Source organism: Dama dama, chromosome 14 (assembly GCF_033118175.1).
Source record: "Dama dama isolate Ldn47 chromosome 14, ASM3311817v1, whole genome shotgun sequence".
Classification (NCBI taxonomy): Eukaryota; Metazoa; Chordata; class Mammalia; order Artiodactyla; family Cervidae; genus Dama; species Dama dama.
In genome coordinates, this window is record NC_083694.1 from 2,404,168 (window position 1) to 2,431,810 (window position 27,643).

The 27,643-nt window shown below is 42.1% G+C and overlaps 1 protein-coding gene and 1 pseudogene across 5 annotated transcripts in view; one reads left to right on the forward strand and one right to left on the reverse strand.

The window, feature by feature from the left end:
- RBBP5 (RB binding protein 5, histone lysine methyltransferase complex subunit) overlaps positions 1–19,199 on the reverse strand; it is a 39,608-nt gene extending 20,409 nt beyond the window's left edge. For 3 of the 5 annotated variants that reach the window (XM_061159905.1, XM_061159901.1, XM_061159900.1), the window contains exons 1-3: positions 19,070–19,199; positions 3,526–3,551; positions 2,528–2,700 (exon numbers count right to left, since the gene is read on the reverse strand). In XM_061159905.1, the coding sequence (XP_061015888.1) occupies positions 2,528–2,700; positions 3,526–3,551; positions 19,070–19,088 (218 nt within the window). In that variant the 5' untranslated portion in view covers positions 19,089–19,199. Of the gene's footprint in view, positions 1–2,527; positions 2,701–3,525; positions 3,552–6,390; positions 6,460–19,069 lie in introns of all 5 variants that reach the window. The other 2 variants (XM_061159902.1, XM_061159904.1) reach the window with 2 other exon arrangements.
- Positions 19,200–25,558: 6,359 nt separating this feature from the next.
- Positions 25,559–26,652, forward strand: LOC133069556 (prohibitin-2-like; annotated as a pseudogene).
- The last annotated feature ends 991 nt before the right edge of the window (positions 26,653–27,643 follow it).

A 27,643-nucleotide genomic window follows, 5' to 3' on the forward strand; every position in this document is an offset into this window, starting at 1 on the left:
ACTCCAGTATTCTTGCCTGGGGATACCTCAAGGAGTAGACAAGGGGCTTTCATTTTTTACTCTATATATTCATATATTGTTTGAATGTTTTTAAAGTTCTTAATAAAAAAAATAAAGTTCTTAATAATCAAGTTTTGTGATAAAAAACCTTAAAACGGGGGACAGATGGAGAAATCTCACTGTTCAAGCCTTCTGACCTAGCAGTAATATACTTCTGAAAGTCTACACTAATGAAGAAACACAGATCAAATGCCTACTGGGCATCTTCACTAAGATATCCCACTCATCCAACAAGTACCTATGTGTCTACCGTATACCAGGTATAGTGCTAGAAGCTGGGACTATAGCAGCAAAATGGCAGACAAGATTCTTGTATCCACATCCCTTACCATATTCCAGGGCAGATACTCATGAAACAGCTATGTGCAATAAAGTACAACAGGAGACACATACTGTGATTCACTGTATCTCCCTCAAATCTTACATTAACATCATCCAAGCAGGAAACCTAAGGGTCATCTTAACTCCTCTACATCACTTACACCCTGTACCTAATCAACGCCTACGCCCTCTAATTTCTACCCTCTCTCACCCCTGTCCCATTCAGCTGCATTCCTACTGCAGCCATCCTCATCCTCTCTAACGGAGACCACTGCACCCCTGTTTTCATCTGCCACCCTCCTTCCCACATGCTGCTCGAGAGATCCTTCTAAAATGAAAAGCGCGTCGTGTCACCTTTCTTCGACAGTGCTTTAACGGCTGCACAGTGCCAACAGGATGAGACTTCGGTTCACAGGGCGGCAGGTGATGTGCTCCTCGGAGCACAGGTTACCGTGGCTGCTGCCCCACCACATCTTCCACAGCACAGCCCAGCGAATCTGAGCCACTGCGGCTGCTCGTATGAAGCTGATGTGCTTTTGTCTGTGCAGAGCCGTCTGCTTGGAATAGAACTGGAAACACCCACTCATCTTACAAGTCTGAGGTTAGAAATCACCTTATCTTTGAAGCCTTTTCTGACCACTATTCTTCTCCAATACAATTGATCATTTCCGCCTTTGCACCTTGCCTCCACTAAACTTCAAATGTAGTTCTTATGTAGGACCTACAAACCTTTAGTATTTGTTTTTGTCTCCCCAAAACCCTAACCTTTACCCTAAATGCCTAAAACAATATCTGGCACGTAATTCATGTTCAATGTTTGCTGAAGAAATGACTGTATGAGAGGAAAAACTTTTATGTACAAGGACACTGACTAAACAGCAGAGAAACAAAAAATGATTAAGCAAATTATGGTTTATCTAACAGAAGATACATAGCCATTAAAAAAAGTTTTTAATGGGTACACAAGCAGGAAAATGTCTGGTGTTAAAGAGGAAAAAAGCAAAACAGAAAACATGGCACACAAACTTTGCTTTTAAAAAATATATAGTACCAAATCAAAATATTTATAGTAGTTATATCTGAGGGGTAAGACAATGGAAGATAGTCTTTCTCCTTTGTATTGTATGTGTATTTTAATTTTCTAAATGTTATTATTTTATAATAAAAAATATGAATAATTTAAGTGGCAGCACTTGTAAAATTAGATTGTGATATAGCTGCACAACTCTGAAAATACAAAAAAGTGAAATGTACATTTTAGTTGGGTGGATATCACAGCATGCGAATTATACATATCTTAATAAAGCTGATAAAAATGTACATATCTACTTAAACCTTTATTGCAAAAGCACAATAATAAAAAAGAAATAAAATGCAGAAGAACCAGAAAGGGCCTAAGAAACTATACAGGCCAGTTCTCTCATTTTGCAATTCAGAGAAAAGTTCTGGCCAAAGCTGCTACCTCATTAGTGGCCAATCCGAGACTGGGATTCAGGCCTCCTCCCAACACCACTGCTGCTCATACTCAGGCCAAAGGAGCTGTGTTAGTGTAATAAATCTAGACCTGGTAAGGTGTTTTTGATCCCAAGCTCATTTAAAAGAAGTGTTGCCCCAAAATAAAATTTTTGCAAAGAAACAGTCCCTGAGAATAAGATTGAAATCAAAGGGAATTTATTTAATCCCAGATTTCAGCTCAATATATTGGATAGAAAGCCTTAATAACTACAATTCAATGAAGGAACAGGCATGTTTGTGATCACTACAACTGCTGCAATTCAAAAACAGGACAAGGCTGGACACTTTAACTTTCAAGCTGCCCTCCTAACCAAGATTTTTTTTATTCTAAATGAAAAGGTCAGTATCACAAATAAGATTACAGCTGCAATCTGCAAATGTCTCATTTCAGTACTGCAGTATTCTCAGACAGAGCCTGACACTGATCCACATTACAACGAATTTCTCCCCACAAAAGTGTTGAATATCAGCATGAGTTCAACCTTTCCACAAGCTATGAGAAATTATGTTACTAATGGCCAAATACTTAGACTTTAAATATTAAAATTTATCTAATGAGACTGGCAATTATACAGTTACCACTCATCCCAATTTAATTCATATTTAATACATTGACTTTAAAACTCCTTACCATAAAGAACAGACTGGATGAATGTGTGCACTAATTATTTTAGCAATGCCTCTTGTCAGGAAATCCCAGATGACGATTCGGCCATCATTACAGCCAACTGCAAGCAGCGTGCCCCACCTGTTAAAGGTGCAAGTCAGGGCCATGCTGATACAATCCAAAGTTCCATCAGCTTCCTAAAAATTAAAATGAAGGCAAGAATACAGAACTTAATACCCAGATATCCAAATCATTTCTTAAAAGTTTCTCTAACATCTATGATACTTCTTTTGAATTTAAACTAGGAAACATATCAAAATAATCCATGAGTATTCTTGTATTTCTTAAACTAACCAAAATGAAGAAAGATTTATAAAAACTAACAGAGAATTTTTAGAAACAGATGTGACCAATCCTTTATATTACTACTATGACTTTATACAAATTCTCCAGAAGGCAATTAGGCAAAATAAACCAGGTTTCCCTAGGAGTCATCTTACTGATCAAGCAATCATAGTTCTTGAAATTTATTCCAAGAAAGATAATCTATTAATAAAACAAAACCCGTAGGAAAATCAAATAAATCTGTATTAATATCAAGCCATTTAAACACCCCAAGTATTACAAAATATTTTTACATTTTAAAAAGTAAAGCACACTTACAGTATACATATATTATTATGATGTAAAAACACTGATCAAAACTATAAAAACACACAGAAAAAAACATTTTGATACAGGTGATAGTACTGTTTGTGAAAAATGCTTTAATCAAAGTCTTTTTTAAATTTAAAGGGAAATGAACCATAAGGTTTTCAACATTGAGATTTCCAACCAATATGGCCTGTCTACTTCCCAGCCTGTTCAAAATTAAACTTTAGTTACTTTTATAGCAAAAGATCATCACACTTAATGCTTCTATTATCAAAGAAAAAAAAAGATGAAAATGTAGTTTTCACTCTACTCAAACATAAAAGCTAGCAAGTTGCCATGTTTCTAAAATCACAATATTATACTCTTACCTCTGGATAATTCTGCCCAAAGGACTCTGCAACAAAACAAAGAAAGAGAGTTGATGGAACATGTGCAACATACCAGGAATCCTACAGCACACCATGTACAGAGTGGCCTGCAAAGTGTGGGTGCGGAACTGGGGCTTGTGCAGGGACCCCATGAGGTCACACTGATTTTCATTATCACACCAAGATGGCACTTGCCTTTTTACTCTCATTATCTCATAAGTTTACAGATAAGTTCTACTGATGCTATTCAAGCTGTGAAACACTGTGAATACAGAATCCAGCCAACTTCTATCTAGGCAAACATTAAACAGGTTTGTAAAAATGCAAAACAATACCTCTCTTCTCACTGAGTATTTTTTGTTTTGAAAATAGTTATTTTTCATTAAAACGTTCTTAACGTAAGCATGTAATGGTGTATTTTACACTTACTTTTATGTAACAAACTTTAAAAGCTCAAATCAGTCAAGTTACCTTAAATCCCAACTACTCTCTTAAACCCTCATTAACAGCAGTCAACCAACAGGAGTCATCTCCAGTCTAAACAACAGATAGGACTTAGGCTATAACATAATTTGGTAGTTGGTTAAAGACCTAATTCTCTATGTTAATTTCTTCAGCAAATAACATTTTAATACACACATCTCTGAACGTCTTTCCTATATTAAATTAGGCATTTACACATTAGTGTAAATTTTTTCTAAAAAATGTTTATTACTAATGTGTAAATGTCAAAATTACATTTGCTATGGTTTTTCCAGTAGTCATGAAGGGATGTGAGAGTTGCACTATAAGGAAAGCTGAGCGTCAAAGAACTGATGCTTTTGAACTGTGGTGTTGGAGAAGACTCTCGAGAGTCCCTTGGAATGAAACTGAAACAGGTCAAACCAGTCCATCCGAAAGGAAATCAACCCTGAATATTCATTGGAAAGACTGATGCTGAAGCTAAAACTCCAATACTTTGGACACCTGAAGTGAAGAATGGACTCATTTGAAAAGACCCTGATGCTGGAAAAGATTGAAGGTGGGAGGAGAAGGGGACAACAGAGGATGGCTGGATGGCATCACCAACTCAATCGACATAAGTCTGAGTAAACTCTGGGAGTTGGTGGATGGACAGGGAAGCCTGGCGTGCTGCTGTCCATGGGGTCGCAAAGAGCCAGACACAACTGAGTGACTGAACTGAACTGAATAAACTTTTTGAGCTACAGTATGATGATACTGCCTATCAGAAGTTTGTTTAATGCAGCAATCATCTTTATCAATATTTACTTATGTTATTACCTAAATATTTTATTACAGTGATATTTAAACTATACTCTTAGAACTACAGTTCCAAGAAAGCTGTTTACATTTAGGATATCCAAATAAGATTCCATTTAAAAAAATAAGACTACTATTTTTAGTTTTTGATCATATGATAAAGCAATTTCACTCCTGGGTATATATTTGAAGAAAATGAAAACACTAACTCAAAAAGATTCATGCAATCTAACATTCATTGCAGCACTCTTTACAACAGCCAAGATAACAAAAGCAACTTAAGTGCCCATCAACAGATGAATGTGTAAAGAAGTTATGGAAAGTGTGCATATGGACGTATATGTGTGTGTATGTACACATATATATTTATATAAGTAATAATATATTTCTCAGTCATAAAGAAGAATAAAATGCTGGCATTTGTTACCAGTGGAGAGAGGGACAGAGGACAGGCAGAGAGGTACAAACTATTATGCATAAAATAAACAAACTCTAAGGATATACTGTACAGCATGGGGAATATAACCAACACTTCATAGTAACTTTAAATGGAGCATAATCTATAAAAATATTGAATCGCTGTGTCATACACCTGAAACTAATGCTGTAAATCAACTGTACTTTGATTTTTTTAAAGACATCTGATTTTTTAAAATCTGAAAATAAGTTTTATTAATTTTATCTTTTATAAAAATTAATAGAAATCTAAACAGTGAGAACATTAAAACTAGTCAAAAGAAATCAGGCCTTAAAATTAAGAAAACTAAAAGACGAGTACAAAGCTGAACAACTGCCCAGCCCCCAAGAAAGGCAATCATTTTGATTTATCTAATGTGTACCAAACTTTAGTGTGATTGCATTCAAATATTAAAGACAAGAAGGAAATGAAAAGCTGAAACCAGATCAAGATAGGCTTTTTTTTTAAAGAACCTTTTAAAAATTACTAAAGTAATACATGTAAGTAATATAAATATGTAAAATTAAAAAATGATGGTTTCCCCCCTGCAACCCCCCAATTCAATTCCTGGTTCAGGAAGATCCCCTGGAGAAGGGATAGGCTACCCACTCCAGTATTCTTGGGCTTCCCTTGTGGCTCAGCTGGTAAAGAATCCATCTGCAATGCGGGAGACCTGGGTTCGATCTCTGGGTTGGGAAGATCCCCTGCAGAAGGGAATGGCTACCCACGCCAGTATTCTGGCCTGGAGAACTCCATGGACTGTATAGTCCATGGGGTCACAAAGAGTCGGACACAACTGAGTGACTTTCACTCCCACTCACCAAGGTAAAAGCTTCCATATACTTCTGTATGCTTATAGAAACATTAACATACTTAAGGCTTGTTTCCTAAATAAAATACTATTAGGTTGGTGCAAAAGTAACTGCAGTTTAGAACTGCTGAACTTTGCATTTGATACTGGAATACATTCTTAAATATGGTTATGTTATACATCATTTTAATGCACATTTCTTGCTTTGTTTGTTGCTAATGACTTATTACTTACTGTTTATTTCATATTTATTTTAAACTTGGGAAATGATGCTAGACAAAAAGTAAATTTTAGCAATCTTCTCATTCAAGTTCGTAAAGCAGCAAAGACAACTCACAACATCAACAGTCCATTTGGCCCAGGAACTACTGGTGGACATACAAGGCCAGCGGTGGTTCAAGAAGTTCTGCAAAGGAAGATGAGAGCCTTGAAGATGAGGAGCACAGTGGCGGGCCATCGGAAGCTGACAAGCACCAACTTAGAAGATCATCGAAGCTGAAGTTGCCAAAGAGCTCAACGACGACAGTCGTCCAGCATTTGAAGCGAATAGCAAAGATAAAAAAGCTTGACAAGCTTTTTGCAGCCTCATAAGGGGAACGCAAATAAAACCCAATCATTTTGAACTGTCTTCCCTTCCTCTACACAACAACAAACCATTTCTCGAATTGTGATGTGCGATAAAAAGTGGATTTCATAGGACAAGGGGCAACGACCAGCTCAGTGGCTGGACTAAGAAGCTCCAAAGCACTTGCCAAAGCCTACTTGCACCCAGGAAAGGTCATGGTCACTGTTTGGTGGTCTCCTGCCCATCTGACCCACTACAGCTTTCTGAATCCTGGTGAAACCATTACATCTGAGAAGTATGCTCAGCAAATCGATGAGATGCACCAAAATCTCCAAGCCTGCAGCTGGCACTGGTCAACATAAAGGGCCCAATTCTTCTCCGTGACAACACTTGATCGCACATCACACAACCAACACTTAAAATGTTGAATGAATTGGGCTACAAAGTTTTGCCTCATCAGTCATATTCACCTTACCTCCCACCAACCCACTACCACTTCTTCAAGTATCTCAACAACTTTTTGCAGGGAAAACACTTCCACAACCAGCAGGAGGCAGAAAAAGCTTTTCAAGAGTCCATCAAATACCAAAGCATGGATTTTTACGCTACAGGAATAAACAAACTTATTTCTCATTGGCAAAACTGTGTGATTGTAATGGTTCCTATTTTGATTAATAAAGATGTATTTGAGCCTAGTTATAATGATTTAAAATTCATGGTCTGAAACTACAGTTACATTTGTATGAACCTAATACACATAATATTATGTATTAAATTAATATGCATTATGAACAAGAGAAGACTTTACACATGAACATCACCAGATGGCCAACACAGAAATCAGACTGATTACATTCTTTGCTGTCAAAGATGGAGAAGCTCTATACAGTCAGCAAAAACAAGACTGGGAGCTGACTGTGGCTCAGACCATAAACTCCTTATTGCCAAATTCAGACTCAAATTGAGGAAAGTGGGGAAAACCACTAAACCATTCAGGTATGACCTAAATCAAACCCCTTATGATTATACAGTGGAAGTGACAAATAGATTTAAGGGACTAGATCTGATAGATAGACTGCCTGATCAACTATGGACAGAGGTTCGTGACATTGTACAGGAGACAGGAATCAAGACCATCCCCAGGAAAAAGAAATGCAAAAAAGCAAAATGGCTGTCTGAGAGGCATTACAAATAGCTGAGAAAAGAAGAGAAGCGAAAAGCAAAGAAAAGGAATATATACCAATTTGAATGTAGAGTTCCAAAGAATAGCAAGGAGAGATAAGAAAGCCTTTCTCAGTGATCAATGCAAAGAAATAGAGGAAAACAATAGAATGGAAAAGACTAGAGATCTCTTCAAGAAAATTAGAGATACCAAGGGAACATTTCATGCAAAGATGGGCTCAATAAAGGGCAGAAATGGTATGGACCTGATAGAAGCAGAAGATATTAAGAACAGGTGGCAAGAATACACAGAAGAACTGTACAAAAAAGATCTTCACAACCCAGTTAATCACGATGGTGTGATTATTCACCTAGAGCCAGACATCCTGGAATGTGAAGTGGGCCTTAGGAAGCATCACTACAAACAAAGCTAGTGGAGGTGATGAATTCCAGTTGAGGTCTTTCAAATCGTAAATGATGATGCTGTGAAAGTGCTGCATTCAATATGCCAGCAAATTTGGAAAACTCAGCAGTGGCCACAGGACTGGAAAAGATCAGTTTTCATTCCAATTCCAAAGAAAGGAAATGTCAAAGAATGCTCAAACTACCACACAATTGCACTCATCTCACACGCTAGTAAAATAATGCTCAAAATTCTCCAAGCCAGGCTTCAGCAACATGTGAACCATGAACTTCCAGATGTTCAAGCTGGTTTTAGAAAAGGCAGAGGAACCAGAGATCAAATTGCCAACATCTGCTGGATCACTGAAAAGCAAGAGAGTTCCAGAAAACCATCTATTTCTGCTTTATTGACTATGCCAAAGCCTTTGACTGGGTGATCACAACAAACTGTGGAAAATTCTGAAAGAGATCGAATACCAGACCACCTGACCTGCCTCTTGAAAAACCTGTATGCAGGTCAGGAAGCAACAGTTAGAACTGGACATGGAACAACAGACTGGTTCCAAATAGGAAAAGGAGTACGTCAAGGCTGTATACTGTCATCCTGCCTTTTTAACTTATATGCAGAGTACCTCATGAGAAACGCTGGGCTGGAGGAAGCACAAGCTGGAATCAAGATTGCCGGGAAAAATATCAATAACCTCAGATATGCAGATGACACCACCCTTAAGGCAGAAAGTGAAGAAGAACTAAAGAGATGAAAGTGAAAGAGGAGAGTGAAAAAGTTGGCTTAAAGCTCAACATTCAGAAATGTGATCTTAGAAAACTAAGATCATGGCATCTGGTCCCATCAGTTCATGGCAAACAGATGGGGAAACAGTGGGAACAGTGTCAGAGTTTATTTTGGGGGGGCTCCAAAATCACTGCAGATGGTGACTGCACCCATGAAATTAAAAGACGCTTACTCCTTGGAAGGAAAGTTATGACCAACCTAGATAGCATATTAAGAAGCAGAGACATTACTTTGCCAACAAACGTCCATCTAGTCAAGGCTATGATTTTTCCAGTAGTCATGTATGGATGTGAGAGTTGGACGGTGAAGAAAGCTGAGCGCCAAAGAATTGGTGCTTTTGAACTGTGGTGCTAGAGAAGACTCTTAAGAGTCCCTTGGACTGCAAGGAGATCCAACCAGTCCATCCTAAAGGAGATCAGTCCTGGGTGTTCATTGGAAGGTCGATGCTGAAGCTGAAACTCCAGTACTTTAGCCACCTGATGCGAAGAGCTGACTCACTTGAAAAGACCCTGATGCTGGGAAAGATTGAGGGCAGGAGAAGAAGGGGAGAACAGAGGGTGAGATGGTTGGATGGCATCACCGACTCAAGGGACATGAGTTTGGGTGGGCTCCAGGAGTTGGTGATGGACAGGAAAGCCTGGCGTGCTGCAGCTCATAGGGTCGCAAAGAGTCAGCCATGACTGAGCAACTGAACTGATGAACAAAATATCCTATATATCTTTCCAAAGCAATAACCAAGATCTATATTCACATGATTAAGAGAAAAAAGGACCTTCCTGCGCTTCCTCTCTCTTTCACTCAGGCCCATGGTGCCGGCAGGATGGGCAGATGTTGCGGCCTTTGTACTGCCAGGAAGCCCCGTAGCCAGCGACGCAACCAGAGGTGGCATAATAAACAGTACAAGAAAGCCCATTTGGGCACAGCCCTGAAGGCCAGCCCTTTTGGTGGCGCTTCTCACGTCAAGGGAATTGTGCTGGAAAAAGTAGGAGTTGAAGCCAAACAGCCAAATTCTGCCATCAGGAAGTGTGTCAGGGTTCAGCCAACCAAGAATGGTAAAAAAAAATCACTGTTTTTGTACCCAATGATGGTTGCTTGAATTTTTTTGAGGAAAATGATGACGTTCTGGTTGCTGGATTTGGTCGCAAAGGTCACGCTGTTGGTGACATTCCTGGAGTCCACTTTAAGGTTGTCAAAGTAGCCAATGTCTCTCTTTTGGCTTTATACAAAGGCAAGAAGGAAAGACCAAGATCATAAATTTTGATGATGAAAGCACGGTAGTAATAAATTTTCATATACCAAAAAAAAAAAAAAGAGAGAGAGAGAGAAAAGGAATATTCACTTAAAAATTAGAAACAAAACAAAAAACCACCATCTAAAAAGATGAAGCACTCAGGAAGGAGCAGAGCATGACTTGGTGTGTTCAGAGAAAGGAAAGCTGTATTTAAGATTCTGAAAGGACTTCCCTGGGGGTCCCAGTGATTCTGACTAAGTGCTTCCACTGCAGGGGGCATGGGTTCCATCCCCTGGTCTGGGAACTGAAATCCTGCAAGCCTTGAAGAGTGGTCAAAAACAACAACAAAAAAGATTCTGAGAGAATCCAGAATCCTTGGACCATTTTAATGTATGATTATGCTTCAACACAGACTACTCCTGATTTTGTACTTTGGTTTTATGCACTGGATGGGTTTTTTTCCCGTTTTCTGAAGGTCTGCGTGCTGTGCGCTAAGTCACTTCAGTCGTTTCCAACTCTTCGCAACCCCATCGACCACTGCCCGCGATGCTCCTCTCATCCACGGATTCTCCAGGCAAGAAGACTGGATCCGTCTCCAAGGGATCTTCCCAGCCCAGGGACCCAACCACACTGGCAGGCAGGTTCTCTACTACTAGCGCTACCTGGGAAGCCTTTCTGAAGGTCATCCTAGTTAATAGGATGATAACAAGGAATCTAAAGGAATACAAGAGAAAGTGATATACAAAAAGACTAAGTTCATCTGAGCCACTTTGGTTGAGGAACTCGAGCAAGAATGCTGTCAAGTATGGTTATGGTAGCACAAAGCCACTTCCCCCAGAGGTTCAAGGCCATTTTTACATTCTCCATCTCCCACCATCTAACATTTAATATTCTGTTACAATCAGATTCTTGGGCTCGGTTTTAAAGACCATGGAGCGGAGGGAAAAAGCCCAAATACAGTTGCCAAGGAGAAATAAACCCTAGTCGGATTTAACGTCACTTGATAATTCAAAAAACATGAATGACTCTTGCAACAAAAGACATATTTCCAGAACTGATTACAGAAGAAAAATTCTTGACTGTGTCAATGAGGAAAGAACACACCTAAAAGTTGTTAAAGACCTGTCATTAAAATAAATTTTTTTTTAATGTTTAATATTAAAAAAAAATGACAGCATATGGATGGTTTTACGAGCCATATGGTTTTTTTAATGGTTTATTCCTCTAAATCTCAAGGCAAAAAAATAATTATAATGTTATTCAAGCTATTTCTAAGCAGAAAAAATACACAGAGCAGTGTCTTACAAAACCAACACAGACAATAACAAAACCTGATACAGATGGGTGAAAAAGGAAACAAGTCTCTTTCACTTAAGAACATAAATGGTACAAGGTTTATGAATCACCTATAAATTCTACAGAAAAGTAATTTCTAGCAACGTAAATAACTATAATCAAATTCCAAACACAACAAATCTTGAGCTTATTATTCTACCATATAAGAAGGCATAATGGTATATAGCAAGGGGAGTGGGGAGGGGGAAGAACAGGCCCACTCCAAACTCGTTCCAAAGGAACAAATAGCACAATGCATTCGAATGTATATCCCTCATCAAGAATGTTTAAGTCATACAATCCTGTGAGTAGATATTGAAAAATATTTGCTAAAACTCAATAGCTCATTCTAATAATAGCCAATGAAATGAGAAAATGAAACTATTGGTTTAAACATTAATATAGGAAATAACACTATTTTTCTTTTCTGGTATCACTATCTAGAAAACAGAAGAAATTTTAATTTAAAAAACCACCACCAAATTAGTAAGAAAATAAGGCAAGGTGGTTTTATATCAGGAAAACATTCAAACATTAATTGCTTTTCTCTACATTGGCAATTAATATCGAGAAATGAAAATGAAGGGGAAAATTCCATTCACAGTGGTTATTACATATTTAAGGAAAAATGTAATAAGACATGCCATGTATAAAGAAGAAAACTATAAAATCTTATTTAAGACCGTAAAATACGAATAAGTGAAAAGGCAATCTACAATGCATTCTGGGGTAGAAAAGCTTAATGGCTTTCTCCAAAAACTGATAAATCTTATGCAATTCCAGATGGATTAAAGACAAATGTAAAAGCAATTCTAAATGAACTGCAAGGCTGCTGATATATGATGAAAATGACATTTCAATTTAGTGGAGAATTTATTTTATATGGATGGACAACTAACTATCCATCTGAAAAAAAAAAAAAACAGCTCTGATTCCTCTCCCATATCACATATAAAAACAAATTTCAGGTAAATTAGTGATTTTTAAAATCAAAAATTTTAGAAAAAAATTTGAGAGATTCCATGTATAATATACAGTGGGGAAGATTTTAACGAAATTAGAAAACCAAAAGAAGAGAAATACATCTGATTACATAAAAACTGGAACATTTTGCAAGGCACAAGGTCCCATAAACAAGAGATTTACAAAAACTGGCAATGTAGATGATGGATGAGAGTTGGTATCTATACTATAAAGCAAGTCTATAAAACAGTAAGGAAAACCAATCAAAAAGAAAGGCTAAAGAATATGAATAAACAAGAAGAAATAAGATGGCCTCTAAACAAAGGAAAACATCAAATTCAGAGAAATGTAAATCAAATGAAACATGAGATGCCACTTTCATCCATCAGACAGGAAAATTTAGACAGCGCACCTGCTGGGGGCAGAATGTGAATAAAGGAATATTTTCAGTCACTGTCTATAAAAATGGGAATTTTTACAGCAGTTTGGAAAAGGAATCTGACAACATCTATTAAAAGCAAAAATATCCCTCATCTCAATAACCCTACAACTGGAAACCTAAACACAACAATGGTATGTAAGAACAAGGGTTTTTAAAGTATTGCTCTTGATTGCAAAAAAAAAAAAACAACTCCTGCCCGCCAACTGGAAACAAGGTAAACGCCTATTAGTGGAATGAATGAACTGCTGTATTCAAAGATGGACCGTGGTCGTGTAGTCACTAAGTCGTGTCCAACTCTTTTGTGACCCGCCAGGCTCCTTGGTCCATGGGACTTCCCAGGCAAATATGGATAAATTACACTCATTCTCTTGAGAATTTTTATGTGTGCTACTTAAGTGAAAAAAAGACACAAAGTATATATAATCCAATCTCATTTTTTTGTTAACATGTGTATATACACACATACAAATATGCAGAGAGAAAAATATGGAAGGAGATACATGGGATTATCAACAAAGAAAGGAGGAGGCAGGGGGAAAAAAGATCACTTTAAAAAAAATAATCATTTATAGCAAATTCTCTGGTGGCCCAGAAGTTAGGACTCCACACTTCACTCAGAGGACAGAAGCTCAATCCCTGGTCGGGGATGAAGATCCCACGTACCATGGCAAATAAAGACATAAACAAATAAATAAGCATTTAATAGTTAAAATTCTATACTGTGTGTGTGTACCTAACATGAATGCATTAAAAATCATTAGCTCTGTCATCTCTTAATGTGTAGGAATAGGCTTCCCAGGTTGGTCAGCGTTAAAGAGTCTGCCTGCAAATGCAGGAGACGTGTGTTTGATCCCTGGGTTGGAAAGCTCCCCCAGAGAAGGAAATGGCAACCCCTTCTAGTATTCTGGCCTGGAGAATTCCATGGACAGAGGAGCCTGGTGGGCTACAGTCCATGGGGTCTCAGAGCCAGACACGATTTAGTGACTAAACAACACTTGCATTGTTTCCACTGCTGTGATAAATATTTACTGTATATGTTAATTTGAAACACATAAAGAAATTTAATGAGTTTTCTAAACTTGAACTCATGCTGGCTTATCAATTCTTTCAAGTACTCAAACTTGCATTTATCGTTAGCAGCTACCCTTACTAAATGCTTGTGTGTCAAACTGTACTAAGATTTTCTGTACGCTGTCTCATTCAATCCTCTCCATTCACTATTAAGGAAGTACTATCATAATTCATTTCACAGTTAGATTAAGTCAAGTCATTTCCCAAACTAACAGTGAAAAACTGGCAAAACTGGAACCTGACCAAGAAACCATACTCTTAAATATACGTGCACTATAATCTATAAACTTGCCCAAATTTGACCTCAAGGTTACTAGTCTATGATTTACATAACTCACCTGTCCTTTATTAAAAAGTCAAAATCTTGCCCATCTCCTTTATTCTCTCCCCAAGACACAAAGATCCTCAACACTATTTCACATGCAAGTTCCTTCCAGCCCAAGGAACATAATTAAAGCAAGAGAAGTGAGCTAAATGACCCATCTAACCCTCTCTCTATGAAGGACTTCCCTTTGCAACGCCCACTGGTCACTCTATTTGCCCCGCTGCCCCCTCCTCCTTGCCTTCACACTCCACGTAATGAAGCTGCCTCATTCTTATAGGATTGACCTTTGATCACATTAGCTTTCCTGAAACTTTTTTTTTTAAATTATTACCTACAGTTCTTTTTTTTTTTTTTTTTAATGTGGACCATTGCTTCTGTTTGGGTTTTCGGGTGAGAGGCATGCGGAATCTTAGCTCCCTGACCAGGGATTGAATCTGTAACCCCTGTGCCGGAAGGTGATGTCTTGGCCACTGGATGACCAAGAAGGCCCTCCTGGCATGATTCTTAAAAGCTGGTGCCAAGCAACTATATGCCATCTCAATGATTTAAAAATAAATAAAGCTGGTGTCACCCTCATATACTCACTTTCAGCAATGCACCCTTCTCTTTTTGAGAATCTGAGTTTAGACTGCTTTCAGTGGGAGCACGCCAGTTCCTGCAGGGGCCTCCTCTTTTTTTCTAGTTACAATCCCCTCTCCAAACTGCCTTTTGGCTTTCTAGGTCTTTAGAGACTTCTTTCTCCCAGTCTGATGACATGGAATAATACCTATTCCCTAAACTGCTGAACATCTTCCTCCTTAAAAACTTGGTATCAGGAACTCTAAAATTTCAAGGTCCTTTTCTCCCAGTGGAAGTCTTTTGGACTTGCCAACTAATTATTTCCTACTGTAACAGTTAGGTCCAGAGCAGCAGTTTTCATTCCACTTCCTCAATCTAACAGGTGATGACAAGAGTCAGCACCATTTCTTTTTAGAGAAATGCAACCTGCAGGTGGCTAAGTAACTGATCTTACCGCAACCTAATCTGATGCCACGGCTGCTGTAATTACTACATTTCCCTGGCTCCAGTCTGGCCTCCATTATCAGTTCTTAACAAAGCTGCTACAGCCTGTTTTCTAGGCCCCAAATCTCATCACATCACTTACCTGCTCAAAAATCTCCCCTGCTAAAATAAACTATATACTAAAATCCTAGGCATAGTTTTAGAAAGCAATAATCTGGCCCCATCCAGTGTTTACTATTTTATCTTTGACTAAATCCCCATTAGCACCTGGGACAGAATCTTGCATAATCCCCCCTAAGCACCAGCTGTAAGCTACTATCATGTCCATGCCTCAAGTTTGCCCCTACTGTTCTCTGCACTGGTAATCACCTTCATCATCTCTTCCCTTTGGAAAAATCCTACTCCATCTTTACTGTCTGACTTAAATGATGCTTCTGCTATAAAATCATCCCCAAATTCTACTGCCACCCCAACAATGCAGAATTAACTGCTCTTTCAGCTGGACTCCCATAATGGATTCCTACCATTTATTGTGGTTCCACATCATACCGTCATTTGTTCACACCCCTCTCCTCCTCTGTGTGCGTTAGTCGCTCAGTTGTGTCCAACTGTTTGCGATCCCTATGGACTGTGGCCCACTAGGCTTCCCTGTCCATAGAATTCTCCAGGCAAGAACACTGGGGTGGACTGCCACTCCCTTCTCCAGAGGAACTTCCTAACCCTGAAGTCCCCTCAGACCAGGGGCTGAGCCCTGGTCTCCTGCATCACAGGCTCATTCCTTACCATTTCATCTACAGAGAGGTCCTCTCCTCCTAGTTCTACGTATCCATCTGGGGCAAAAACTGTACTTACTTCAGTGTTTACCAAACATTAGGACCCAATCCACCACAAAGGGATAAAACATTCAGTGAGCCACACAAGTTCTTTAATAGATTAGAACAGAAGATATCAGAGGCCACTGAGCAAAACAACAATTAGTATCATTTTGAGAAACTTAGTTACATGTATATACAATGGGTTATGACAAAATACATTTCTTACTGTGAGTTGAAGTTAAGTTTGAAAAACTCTTACTTAACTTTTATCTCCAGTGCATACTGCCTAATACACAGCAAGGCCTCGGTGGCTAAGATTCAGTGCTCCCAACGCAGGGGGTCTGGGTTTGAACCCTGGCCAGGAAACTAGATCCCACACGCTGCAACTAAGACCCAGCAGAGCCCAATAAATAAATAAATTTTTTTTTTTAAAGAGAAAGTGGTTGCAGAGGTAAAGTATGTGAGAGCCCACACTGAAAACACATTATCACCCTCTCCTTACGGCCAGACACGCTTTAGTGTGCCCCCACAGTCACGTCACTTCTGTCCCTGTCTCCTCTTCAATAATCAACCTTCTCACTGGGAAAATTCAGTCACTGCCATAGAAGATTATAGCCTTTGAATCCGGTCAGTCTTTTAAATTGTCTAACCTTCCAATGCTAATGTTCCTTCCTAAGTTTTACCTGCATGAAAATTCTGTACCATACAAGAAAACTCCGTCCTATGACTCTGCTCTCTTTCAAGGTATGAGCCTATTACTTCTCCCCCATCCCCAAGTTTTTTAAAACAAGAATCAACTCTGCCTCCATTCCATCTCCCACATCTCCCTAAACTGTAATTAGCTTCTGTTCAAGTTGCTAAGGAGTCCCAAGTTGCCCAAAACGTGAGTAGCCCTTTCTCAGTTCTGAGCCTCAACTGCTCTACAATTGCTTCTGTGGAAGACGGCACACTAACCTGTATGCTCTTTCACCTCTAATGAATACATTTATGAAAAGCACTTGAAATCAGGCCTAGCTCACAGTAAGCAGCGTGTAACCATTAGCTGGTATGTTATCACTCATTCCTCCTCTTATCCTTGAGAGAGCGATTACTATCCAAGATTCTGTCCTCAGCGGTTTCCTTTTCTTCGCCTCCCACTTTCTCCCTGGGTCTTATCATCTACCCACAAGGTTTTGATTAGCTTACCTGTAGGAGTATTATAAATCTCTCATAAATACAAACCTCTCTCCTAAATCCCAGGTCAACACTTGACATACCCAATGTTAATTGTCTTTTCCAGATGTTCTTAAATGTTTATGAATAGCACCACGATTGTGTCCCATCATTTTTCACTCCCCTCTCTTCCTCACCACCAGCACCGCCACCGTCACCACCACGATAAGCAATCAATTTTCAAACTGTCAACTCTACATTCTCTATGTCTTTTCTTCCCATTTTCTAGTTCAGATCTTCTGTATCCCTCATCTACCCTAGCCCTCCAAGCTTGTTTCACAGCTTCCAAGACTCCACCCCACACTGTTGTCAGATAAACCTTTTTTTAAAAAAATCATATCTCTGACTGAGTTACTTAACAGGTCAAAACCTTTTAACGCATCTGCTCTACTTTCCTTAAAAAGCAACACTTCTCAGCTAGGCATTTAAGAGCCCCCACAGACCAGACAGCAACAACCCTGTCTCTTCACCTTCTCAGGTTATTCACAGTACCCACAACCCGGCCAAGCGGGAAAGTATCTTTAGGATTCATTTCACTGACACCTTAGCGCAAACATATTCCTAAGAAGCATTCCTCCCAATATTTTCAACATTTTGCCAGTCTTAGATATCCACTCAAAACTGCAAATCCTCCACAGGTTTTGTTTTTCTTTCTGGATTACCTTTCTTGCTCTGCCCCAAAGATATTCACTCCCTCTTTTAGATGTTCTTAGCCCTTTGCTGTTGTTGTTTAGTGGCCAGTCTGTCTGACTCTTTCGTGATCCCATGGACTGGCAAATTTCCCAGGCAAGAATACTGAAGTGAGTTGCCATTTCCTTCTCCAGGGGATCTTCCCTACCCAGGGATCGAACCTGAGTCTTCTGCATTGCAGGCGGATTCTCTCTCTACCGCTCAGCCACCAGGGAAGCCCTTAAATGCAAAAACCACTCCTTAAAAAGCTTTATAGTCCTTAGGAGCGTCAGCATATCTTCTGAATTTAATTTTTTTAAAAACATAAACAAACATATTAAGTCACTTAGAAGTTCTTGAAAACCTGACATCCTTAGGCTATGATGCTAAACGTTACCTGATGAAAACCCAGAAAGACCTACGGTTTATAAAGAGATTGAGTAAAGGGTGGGGAAGAAATGAATCAGAGTGTGTGACAAGAGAAAACGGCCTTCCAGCTCACTGTTCAGTGTTTGACACAGCGTCCCTGCTAAGTAACATAAAGTCAAGGCAACTGGATTCCAGCGCCAACTGTACCATTTACTTGCTTAGTGCCTTCAGGTCAGCAGCCTCTGAGTTTTTCATTTACTCAATGAGGCACTGCTACTACAAAACACACAAGTTCCCCTCCTTAGGCACCCATGTTTCACCAAACCCTGACAAGTGCTCAGAGCCTCACCTCACTTCCTAGGTTCCCGCCCCAGCGTAACTCTGGTCCTGCTCTGGGCTCCTGCAGCACCTGTATTCGAAAGTAACTCGCAAACTACCTGTCCCTGTCGTTCCACAACCGAACTGCAAAGCACGCCCGAAGAGAGCGACAAACTCCGCTCGGGCAGAAGCCCGGCTTCCCGCCCCAGTCGCCGCTCCAGACCGAGGCGCCCACAGATCCGTCCAGAGCCGGGACCCTGAGGCTGCAGGCGCGTCCCCTCCGCCTGGGCCCCTCCTTTCCAGGACCGAAGCTTCCCCCGGACGCAGCCACAGCCCTCCTCACCCAGCAACTCGAGGTTCATGCCTGAGGACTCCGGCCGCCCGGCCTCGGCTCAGCGACGACACCCGCGCCCGCGCCCGCCCGCGAAGCCCGCGTCCGAGTCGGGGGCGCCGCAGAGCGCCGGCGCAGGCCCCGGAGACTCCCTGCTTCAGAGGACCCCGCGGCTTCCGCCGCCTGCCCTCGCTTCCGCCTTCGTTTCCGGCGGGCTGTCCACAAATATGCCTAACCAAAAAGAAGAAGGACCACCCTCGGAACCACTTGAATGTGGTATTTTTTAAGGAATGAAAATGCTGTCGTCACTCGGTTTTTCCCACGTGCCAGAGTTTGGGGCTGTCCCCGCGAGGCGCGAGGTAAGTGAGTTAGACGGTTCAGGCACAGACTTAGACGACTCACCCGCCCTTGCTGTGTGCTCCGCGCGCCGTCCCGGTGGGGTGCCTCGGCCGCGACTGAAAGGTTCCGGCTGGGTGCCGCTTAAGTAAAGGGGCCCGCGGGACAGGTCGGTCCCAGAGCTTGCGGCGGGTCTCAGGGCGATCAGGGCGGTACTCAGCCCGTGCGCGCGCTGCTTGTCGGGTACCTGTCTTAGTCTGGGAAAGTTATTTCACGTTTGTAAAGGTATGTGTCGATCCCACGGAAACGTCCAGTGGCATTTATCCAAGGATCTACCCTATACCCAGCGTTCGCCAGGACGCCGAAAGTGAATGGGAATGAGAGGTGACTGCGTTCCGTGGAGCTCAACCAGGCGGGGCTGTGATGAGATGCCCAAAGCAACGACACAACGGTTGATGTAATTAGCGAATGGGCAAATTCTATATAAACGAGCTTTGAGTATGGGTCCTGTGGGCAATCATAAAAAAAAAAAAAAAAAAGCAAAGACTGGCATAAGTGGCTGCAAGAAAAAAAAAGGACTGAAGCTAGATCCTCTTATCTAGATTTAAAACCGGTCATCCCAGCTTCAGTCTTAGTACTAACTTACCCTTTGGGCAGTATTTTGTCCTCTGTGCCTCAGTCTTGTTATATGTAAAATGGGGGTGGTGCTTACAGGGTGATTGTGAAGATTAAGTGAGTTAACACACATAAAATACTTAGAACAGCAAATGCCTACTAAATGTTAACTATTACTACTTTCCCCTAAATTATTTCAGTTCCTTGAGACTGTTAAGGTAGCTGGCGGCTCCATTTCACCAAGTGCAGTAATTGAGGCCCAGAGAAACTAGGCATGTTAAAGAAAAAACCATCAAAGGCCCAAAACGGCATCACTTGTACTAAGTACCAAAGTACTTAAAAGTACTAAAGCCGCAGATAACTGAATCTAGATCTAATACCTGACCTAAGTGCTCTCTCAGCCTTCCCCAGAAACGTAGTCTTTATCGGCTCACTGAAGTTTTCTGGTCCGCACCAACGAGGTAATTCTCTCCTGGGCCCTCTCCACTCCAGCCTCCACCCCAAACTCCCCCTGAAGGAGCAATCTGCATGATAAAACCCCTGCCATTTCCTTCCTCCCTGAAAGAAGGTTTCTTGGCCTAAAAATTATCCTTTCTTTTCTTCTGCTAATAGCTCCCTTACCCCACCCTTCTTCCTATAAGAAGCTTCTGAAATGGCAATCCACTCCAGTACTCTTGTCTGGAAAATCCCATGGGTGGAGGAGCCTGATGGGCTACGGTCCATGGGGTTGCAAAGAGTAGGACACGACTGAGCGACTTCACTTTCTTTGTGTTTTGTACATTCTCCCGGAGTGCCCTTCTGTTTACTAGATGGGATGTTACCCATCTAGTTTAATAATGCCAGTTAGATCTTCAAATTTAGTGGGTTGGATTTTGGTTTTTAACAGGCAAATTGCATTCCTTCACATATCCAAAACATTGCCAAAAATGTCATCCAAAATATTTTACTATTAACAATGACTGTAGGAGTATTTCTGCACACCCTTGTGATCATTTGTTATTAATCTGTCCTCTGAAACTCTGTCAGTTGGGGATAGGTGAAAAAATGTCATGGTTACATTTATTTCTTAATGAGGATGATCATCAGTTTTTCACATGTACAAATGTGTGTTTTCCTCTTCTGTGAGGTGATCTGTGCATATCCTTCACCTATTTTTTGGATGGAGTATTCATCTTGTAGGATTTTTAGGCAAGGAATAATCTGATCAGATTGATGTTTAAGAAAGAAAATAAGGACAGTGTGGAGTAGGGATTGATTAGAGGGGTGGAGAGTAGTCAGGAGATTACTGTAGTAATTTTGTAGAAATGAGGAAGACTTACTTAACTCAGAGTCACAGTGGAGGAAAGAGAAGGCAATGCGTTCAGGAGAGAGGTACCAGACAGAGCTGACCAAAAGGGAAGGACATGTTGCACGCGGAAAGGAACAGGAGGTCAGTGGGCTGGTGTTGCTGTAGGAGGTAGATGGGCTCCAGGTTGGGCATTTACAGCTAGCCTCCTGTTTACATTTCATGGGGCATGAAGAAGTGGGCTCCAGGCTGGGTACTTAAAACTTAGCATTTCTTGAGCCGAGAGATAGGTGGGCTCCAGCTAAGGCATTTACAGTCAGCCTTCTGTTTGCCCTCCGAAATGGAATTGACAACAGAAACAGGGTAAAGAGCCAGTGTTGGTCTCTTACAAATACCTTAAGGTAACAGTCATGACAAGGACCCAGAGGGGTGAAACCCTGTTAAGGGTAAAGAATTAAGGGATCTCCACTCCCCCCTCTTTTTGGACAAGGGAGACACTATACTTTTGCAGAAAGGCTCCTTGTGGATCAAAAGTCAAGAGATACTGCCAGGCCATAATGAACCTTGCTCCTCTCAGAAGCCTGCACTTCGAGATCCATGTTGGCTGAGGGGTGCGTGTGTACCCAGGGGCGGGTCCCAGGTAGGTCAGGTGTGGGAAGAGAAAGCAGATGATTGCCCAGAAGGAAGACAAAGGCCCGGCAGAACTGCCTCTTGACCGTGCCCCTCCTCACTAGGGGAGATGCCCAAACCCTTTCTCTCTGGGGGTGCGTCTCTGCCTTGCTTCTGTCTTAACTGTTGTGGGATGGGCTCGGGTTGGAAAAGAATTTCCAGACATGAGACAGAATGAGAGGGAAATAAAGTTTATTAGAGTGGGAGATGCTGTTAGTTAAAGGGAGAACCGACGTTGGTCCACTTTTATAGCCAGGGTCCAGGGAGTGGGATAGGGGTCTTGCAGGTCATTTGCTGATTGGATGAGGCTCGTATACTGGGTGGGGGAAGAGTAAGGCAGATACCTCCTCCCTGCGGGGTGGCGGGGAGACAGGTTATACTGCTCAGGAGGACCTGAAATCCATTAACAGTTACAGCATGGGGGAGGGAAGGATGATAAGGGTCTGGTTTTTCCGTTCCTGCATTCCAGGACCCTCCTCAGTTTCATCTGCTCCTTCGTCCTTGGGTCCCTTGGGTCACCACGTTAAAACGTTTCTCTGAGTGCTGTCCCACTTGTGCTCTGTCTCTAGTGATAAATTTGTACCTGCATTTACACTTTCGGCCTCCATAATAAATGCATTTTTCACTGGGCGCCAAGATCAGTATGACTTCCATGTTTCTATTTTGCCAAAATAGAGAATGTAGGGAAAGGAATAGCTTTGGTAATGTAGGTGAAGAGCACCCCAATGGGGCATGTTAGGCTTGAGGAGCCTGTGAGAAATTCAAGTGCTCCTATAGACGTGAAGTTCAGAGAAGTCTAAGCTATCTTCTGTATCTTCTGTATCTTCTGTATTTCACGAATTCTACTGTGTATACTTTCCCACCTTTAAAAATCTCTGAAATAGAGATATTTCTTACATTTGATTGTATCTCATAATTATCTAGCAGTGGGTTTGTTTATTAGCACTAAAAATAACTAAGATAGGATAGTCAGGTGTATTATACTTTTAGTATCTTTGATGAAAAAGTGTTACTGGTAGTTTGTTATTGGTAGACTTCTACTTTACAAAAGTCTTTTTTTTTTCCCCAGACAAGTTGTACAGCATGCAAAATCCTAATTCCCTCGCCAGGAATCACACCCTTGCCCCCGCTGCAGTGTAAGTGCAAAGTCCCAACCACTAGACTGCCAGGAAATTGCCTACGAAGTCTTATTAATACTACCAACTGCAAAGGAAGGTACCCAGATTTGCATGTTGAAGGAGAGAAAGGGAAATTTAATATTCTTCCTTCTCACCCTGAAGCAGCTTGTACCAGTCATTCAGATTATATGTAAGAAAGAACTTTTTTTAAGCTAGGCCCTCATTAAAGGCTTTGACAGATCCTCCTGAAATTAGGCCAGCAGGTATTTACCTCTTTTCCAGGTAAAATTCAGGAATTCTCTGAGTGGAGCACCTCCTGATCAGCCAGAGATTGTTCTGCAGCTGGTTCAAATCACAGGGACTATGGTGAGGGCAAGGAGATTATTGTAACATGTCAAGGATATAACCAGTGGTTCTCAACTTTAGCCACACTAAATTTCTTCTCACTGGAATTTCTTGGGCATTTCAAAATAACATAGGTGCCTGAGCCCCACACCAGAGATCTTGCATTCATTACAGAACCTACCTAGAGCATTCCCAGGCATGTTATATTAAAAAACTCCTAGGTGATTTTAATGTTCAGACAAAGTTGAGACCCACTACTGTAGTACAAGACGGGGGTGCCACCCAAATTATTGGCTGAGACAGAGTGAAGACTTTCTCAGAAAGTCTCAGAAATACCCCTGACCACAGTCTACGCTTATTGTCAGAGATTACAGACTTCAAAGGGAGAGCGAAGAAAGAAAACATTTTATGGACAGTAACATTAGCACAGCTCCCAGTTCCTAAAGAAAGGCAGGATTGGCAGAGGAGAATGATCTGTGACAATCACTTGAATATATACCTCCAGCTATGGAAAAATACACATACACATGCTGTTTGTAATTGCAAAATATTGGAAACCACCTAAGTCTTCATGGGCTTCCCTGATAACTCAGATGGTAAAGAATCCACCTGCAATACAGGAGACCTGGGTTTGATCCCTGGGTCGAGAAGACCCAGCTGGAGAGGGTGCTCAGCAGCAAGAGGAGGCAGCGCGGGGGAAGCCCCCAACTGCCGCAGCCAGAGAAGAGCCCCCGCAGCGGTGAAGACCCAGCACAGACAAGAATAAGTAAATAACACACTTTAATTTTAAAAAATGAGAAAGAGCTCTGTGAACTGATATAAAGTGGTCACCAAAATGGGCTTCCCTGGTAGCTCAGCTGGTAAAGAATCTGCCTGCTCTGCAGGAAATCTGGGTTTGAGCCCTGGGTTGGGAAGATCCCCTGAAGGAGGGCATGGCAACTCACTCCAGTATTCTTGCCTGGAGAATCCCCATGGACAGAGGAGCCTGGTGGGCTACAGTCTGTGGGGTCGCACAGAGTCAGACAGGACTGAACGACTAAGCACTCACGCACACACACAACACAGTTGCCAAAACATGCTGCCAAGAGAGAAACACAAAGCACAAAGATTTATCTTTAGAATGCTGCCCTAAGTAAGAAAGGAATTTGAGGAAACATACTGCATTTGCCCATTTGTGTAAAAGAAATGCAGAAAAGATACAGCAGAATATAAGGGGACTGGTCCCCTATAGGGAACGGGTATGAAGAGAAGGGCAGAAGTTGGGGGAGGTAAACGTGAGTGGGGTGATGGAGATGAGGAAGTAGTGACTGACCCTCAGAGCCGTGGTGGCGTACCACATACCCCCAAATAAAGTAAAACCAACTAGGCTGTGGAGAGAACCAAGTGGAATAAAAGTACCAACAGTGACCCTATTATAAAGCAGTCACATAGCCACACTAAAAAGGATGGGAAGGAAAGATCTAACGTGAACTGGGAAACAGCATCTTGATTGGATACCATAAGCCTGAAGACAAAAAGAACTATAGAACTTCCCTGGTGATCCAGTGGTTAAGAATCGGCCTGCCAATGCAGGGGACATGGGTTCGATCCCTGGCCCTGGTCCAGGAAGGTTCCACATGCCTGGGGGCCACTCAGCTCATGCGCCGAAACCACTGATCGCCAGCTCCTCCACAAGAGAAGCCGCCTAAATAAGAGGCCCGAGCACTGCAGCTGGAGTGGCCCTTGCTCGCCACGTCTGGGGAAAGCCCACAAAGCAACAAAGACCCAGTGCAGCCAATAAATTTTAAAAAGAACTAAAGTATCACCACTAGGTAGACACTGGTAGTTGGTGCAGACAAGTTCCTTTAATGAGTGATAAGGGCAGAAGTTTGAGAAGAAACAGCATTTGCATACTCTCAAAACGTCTACCATAAGATACTTATTGAGAAGCTCAGTAGAAATCACCTTAAGTGATAAATGTCAACATCACCAATAATAAGCTGCATAACATCAGGAACCTGTGATATAATTCACTGAGGGTGCACATCATTCCTGTAATATTCAGTCTACTTATGCTAAAACATCAAACTCAAATTGAGGAGCCTTTGACAAAATGACTAACTAGTACTCTTCAAAAAAGTCAATCAGCCCGAGAGCACCTGGGGCCCAGACCCTCGTGTGAAGGGTGGCCATCCCTAAGCAGGGAGCACGGTAGAGGCGGGCCGGCACCCCCTTCTTACCACTGGTGCCGCCGGCCTCAAGACCGAACATGGCCCAGAACTTGAAGGACTTAGGAGAACGGCTGCCCTCTGGGCCCCAGGGTATAGGCATGGCGCTGAAGCTACTGCTGGGGGCCGGCGCCGTGGCCTACGGCATCAGCGAATCGGTATTCACAGTGGAAGGAGGGCACAGAGCCATTTTCTTTAATCGGATCAAAGGCGTGCAGCAGGACACCATTCTGGCCGAGGGCCTTCATTTCAGGATCCCCTGGTTCCAGTACCCCATCATCTATGACATTCGGGCCAGACCCCGAAAAATTTCCTCCCCCACAGGCTCCAAAGACCTGCAGGTGGGGAGCATCTCCCTGCGGGTGCTGTCCCGACCCAGTGCCACGGAGCTGCCCCAGCATGTACCAGCGCCTGGGGCTGGACTGCGAGGAGCGGGTGTTGCCATCCATTGTCAACGAGGTGCTCAAGAGCGCGGTGGCCAAGTTCAATGCCTCCCAGCTGATCACCCAGCGGGCCCAGGTGTCCTTGCTGATCCGATGGGAGCTGACAGAGAGGGCCAAGGACTTCAGCCCCATTCTGGACGACGTAGCCATTACCCAGCTGAGCTTCAGCCGAGAGTACATGGCTGCTGCGGAAGCCAAACAAGTGGCCCAGCAGGAGGCCCAGCGCACCCAGTTCCTGGCGGAGAAAGCGAAGCAGGAACGGCGGCAGGAGATCGCGCAGGGGGAGGGGGAGGCTGAGGCAGCACGGATGCTGGGAGAGGCCCAGAGCAAGAACCCAGGTTATATTAAGCTGCGCAAGATCCGGGCAGCCCAGAACATCTCCAGGACGATCGCCACCTCACAGAATCGTATCTCTCACTGCTGACAACCTCATCCTCAACCTACAGGGTGAAAGTTTCATCCGGGGAAGTGACAGTTTCATCAAGGGTAAGAAATGAGCCTGGTGACCAAGAACTCTGCCTCCAGGGAGGAAGTGGATCTGTTTCTGCCCAGGTGTTTGAGGAGTCACCTTGCGGCCCACCCCCCACCCCCACCCCACTATCATGAGATGGTCCCTCTGCATCGCTCCTCCCAACCCTTCTGATGAACAAAGACTGACCACTTCTGGGGCAATGACTTTCCTCCCTGTGTTGGCCTGGGGTGTTGGGACAGTGTGATTTCTCAGTGATTTGCTACTGTGTTGATTCCTCCCTTGTGGTCCGGAGGCGATAAGCACCACCCCAGGAATTCTCAGTAAATTTTTATTACTGAAGCTGAAAAAAAAAAATCAATCATGAGAAATAAGGAAAGACTAAGGAGCTTTTACAGACTGCACAAGACTACACAGGGAGAGAACCAAGTACCATGTGCGGTCCTGGACAGGATCCTAAAGTAGAGAGACATCAGGGCTGGACCCAGAGAGGGTCATATGGAGTGAAGTGAGTCAGAAGTCCTTTATATGTGGAACCTGAAAAGAAACATTATAAATGAACTTTCTTACAAAACAAAAATACTCACAGACTTAGAAAACAAACTCATGGTTGCAGGGTGTGTGTGGAGGGGAGGGATAGTTAAGGATTTGGGGAAGGTCATGTACACACTGCTATATTTAAAATGGATAACAGACAAAAACCTATTGTATAGCACATGGAACTCTGCTCAAAGTTAGGTTCCAGCCTGGATGGGAGGCAGGGGTTTGGGGGAGAATGGATACATGTATATGTATGGCTGAGTCCCTTCACTGTTCACTGTTAGGTCTTTAGTTAGTAGTATTGCAACAATGTTAATTTTGGGGGTTCTGATAGCTGTACTGGAGTTAAGGTACAGATGGTAACATTAGGGGAAAATGGAGGAGGGATATATGGAAACTGGTAAGCCTATCTTTGCAACTTTTCTGTAAGTTTAAAATTAATTCAAGTTAAAAAGAAAAAGGACAGGGGCTTCCCTGGTGGTTCAGTGATCAAGAATTGGCCTTCCAGAGTAGGGGACATGGATTCGATCCCTGGTCCAGAAACTAAGATCCCAAATGC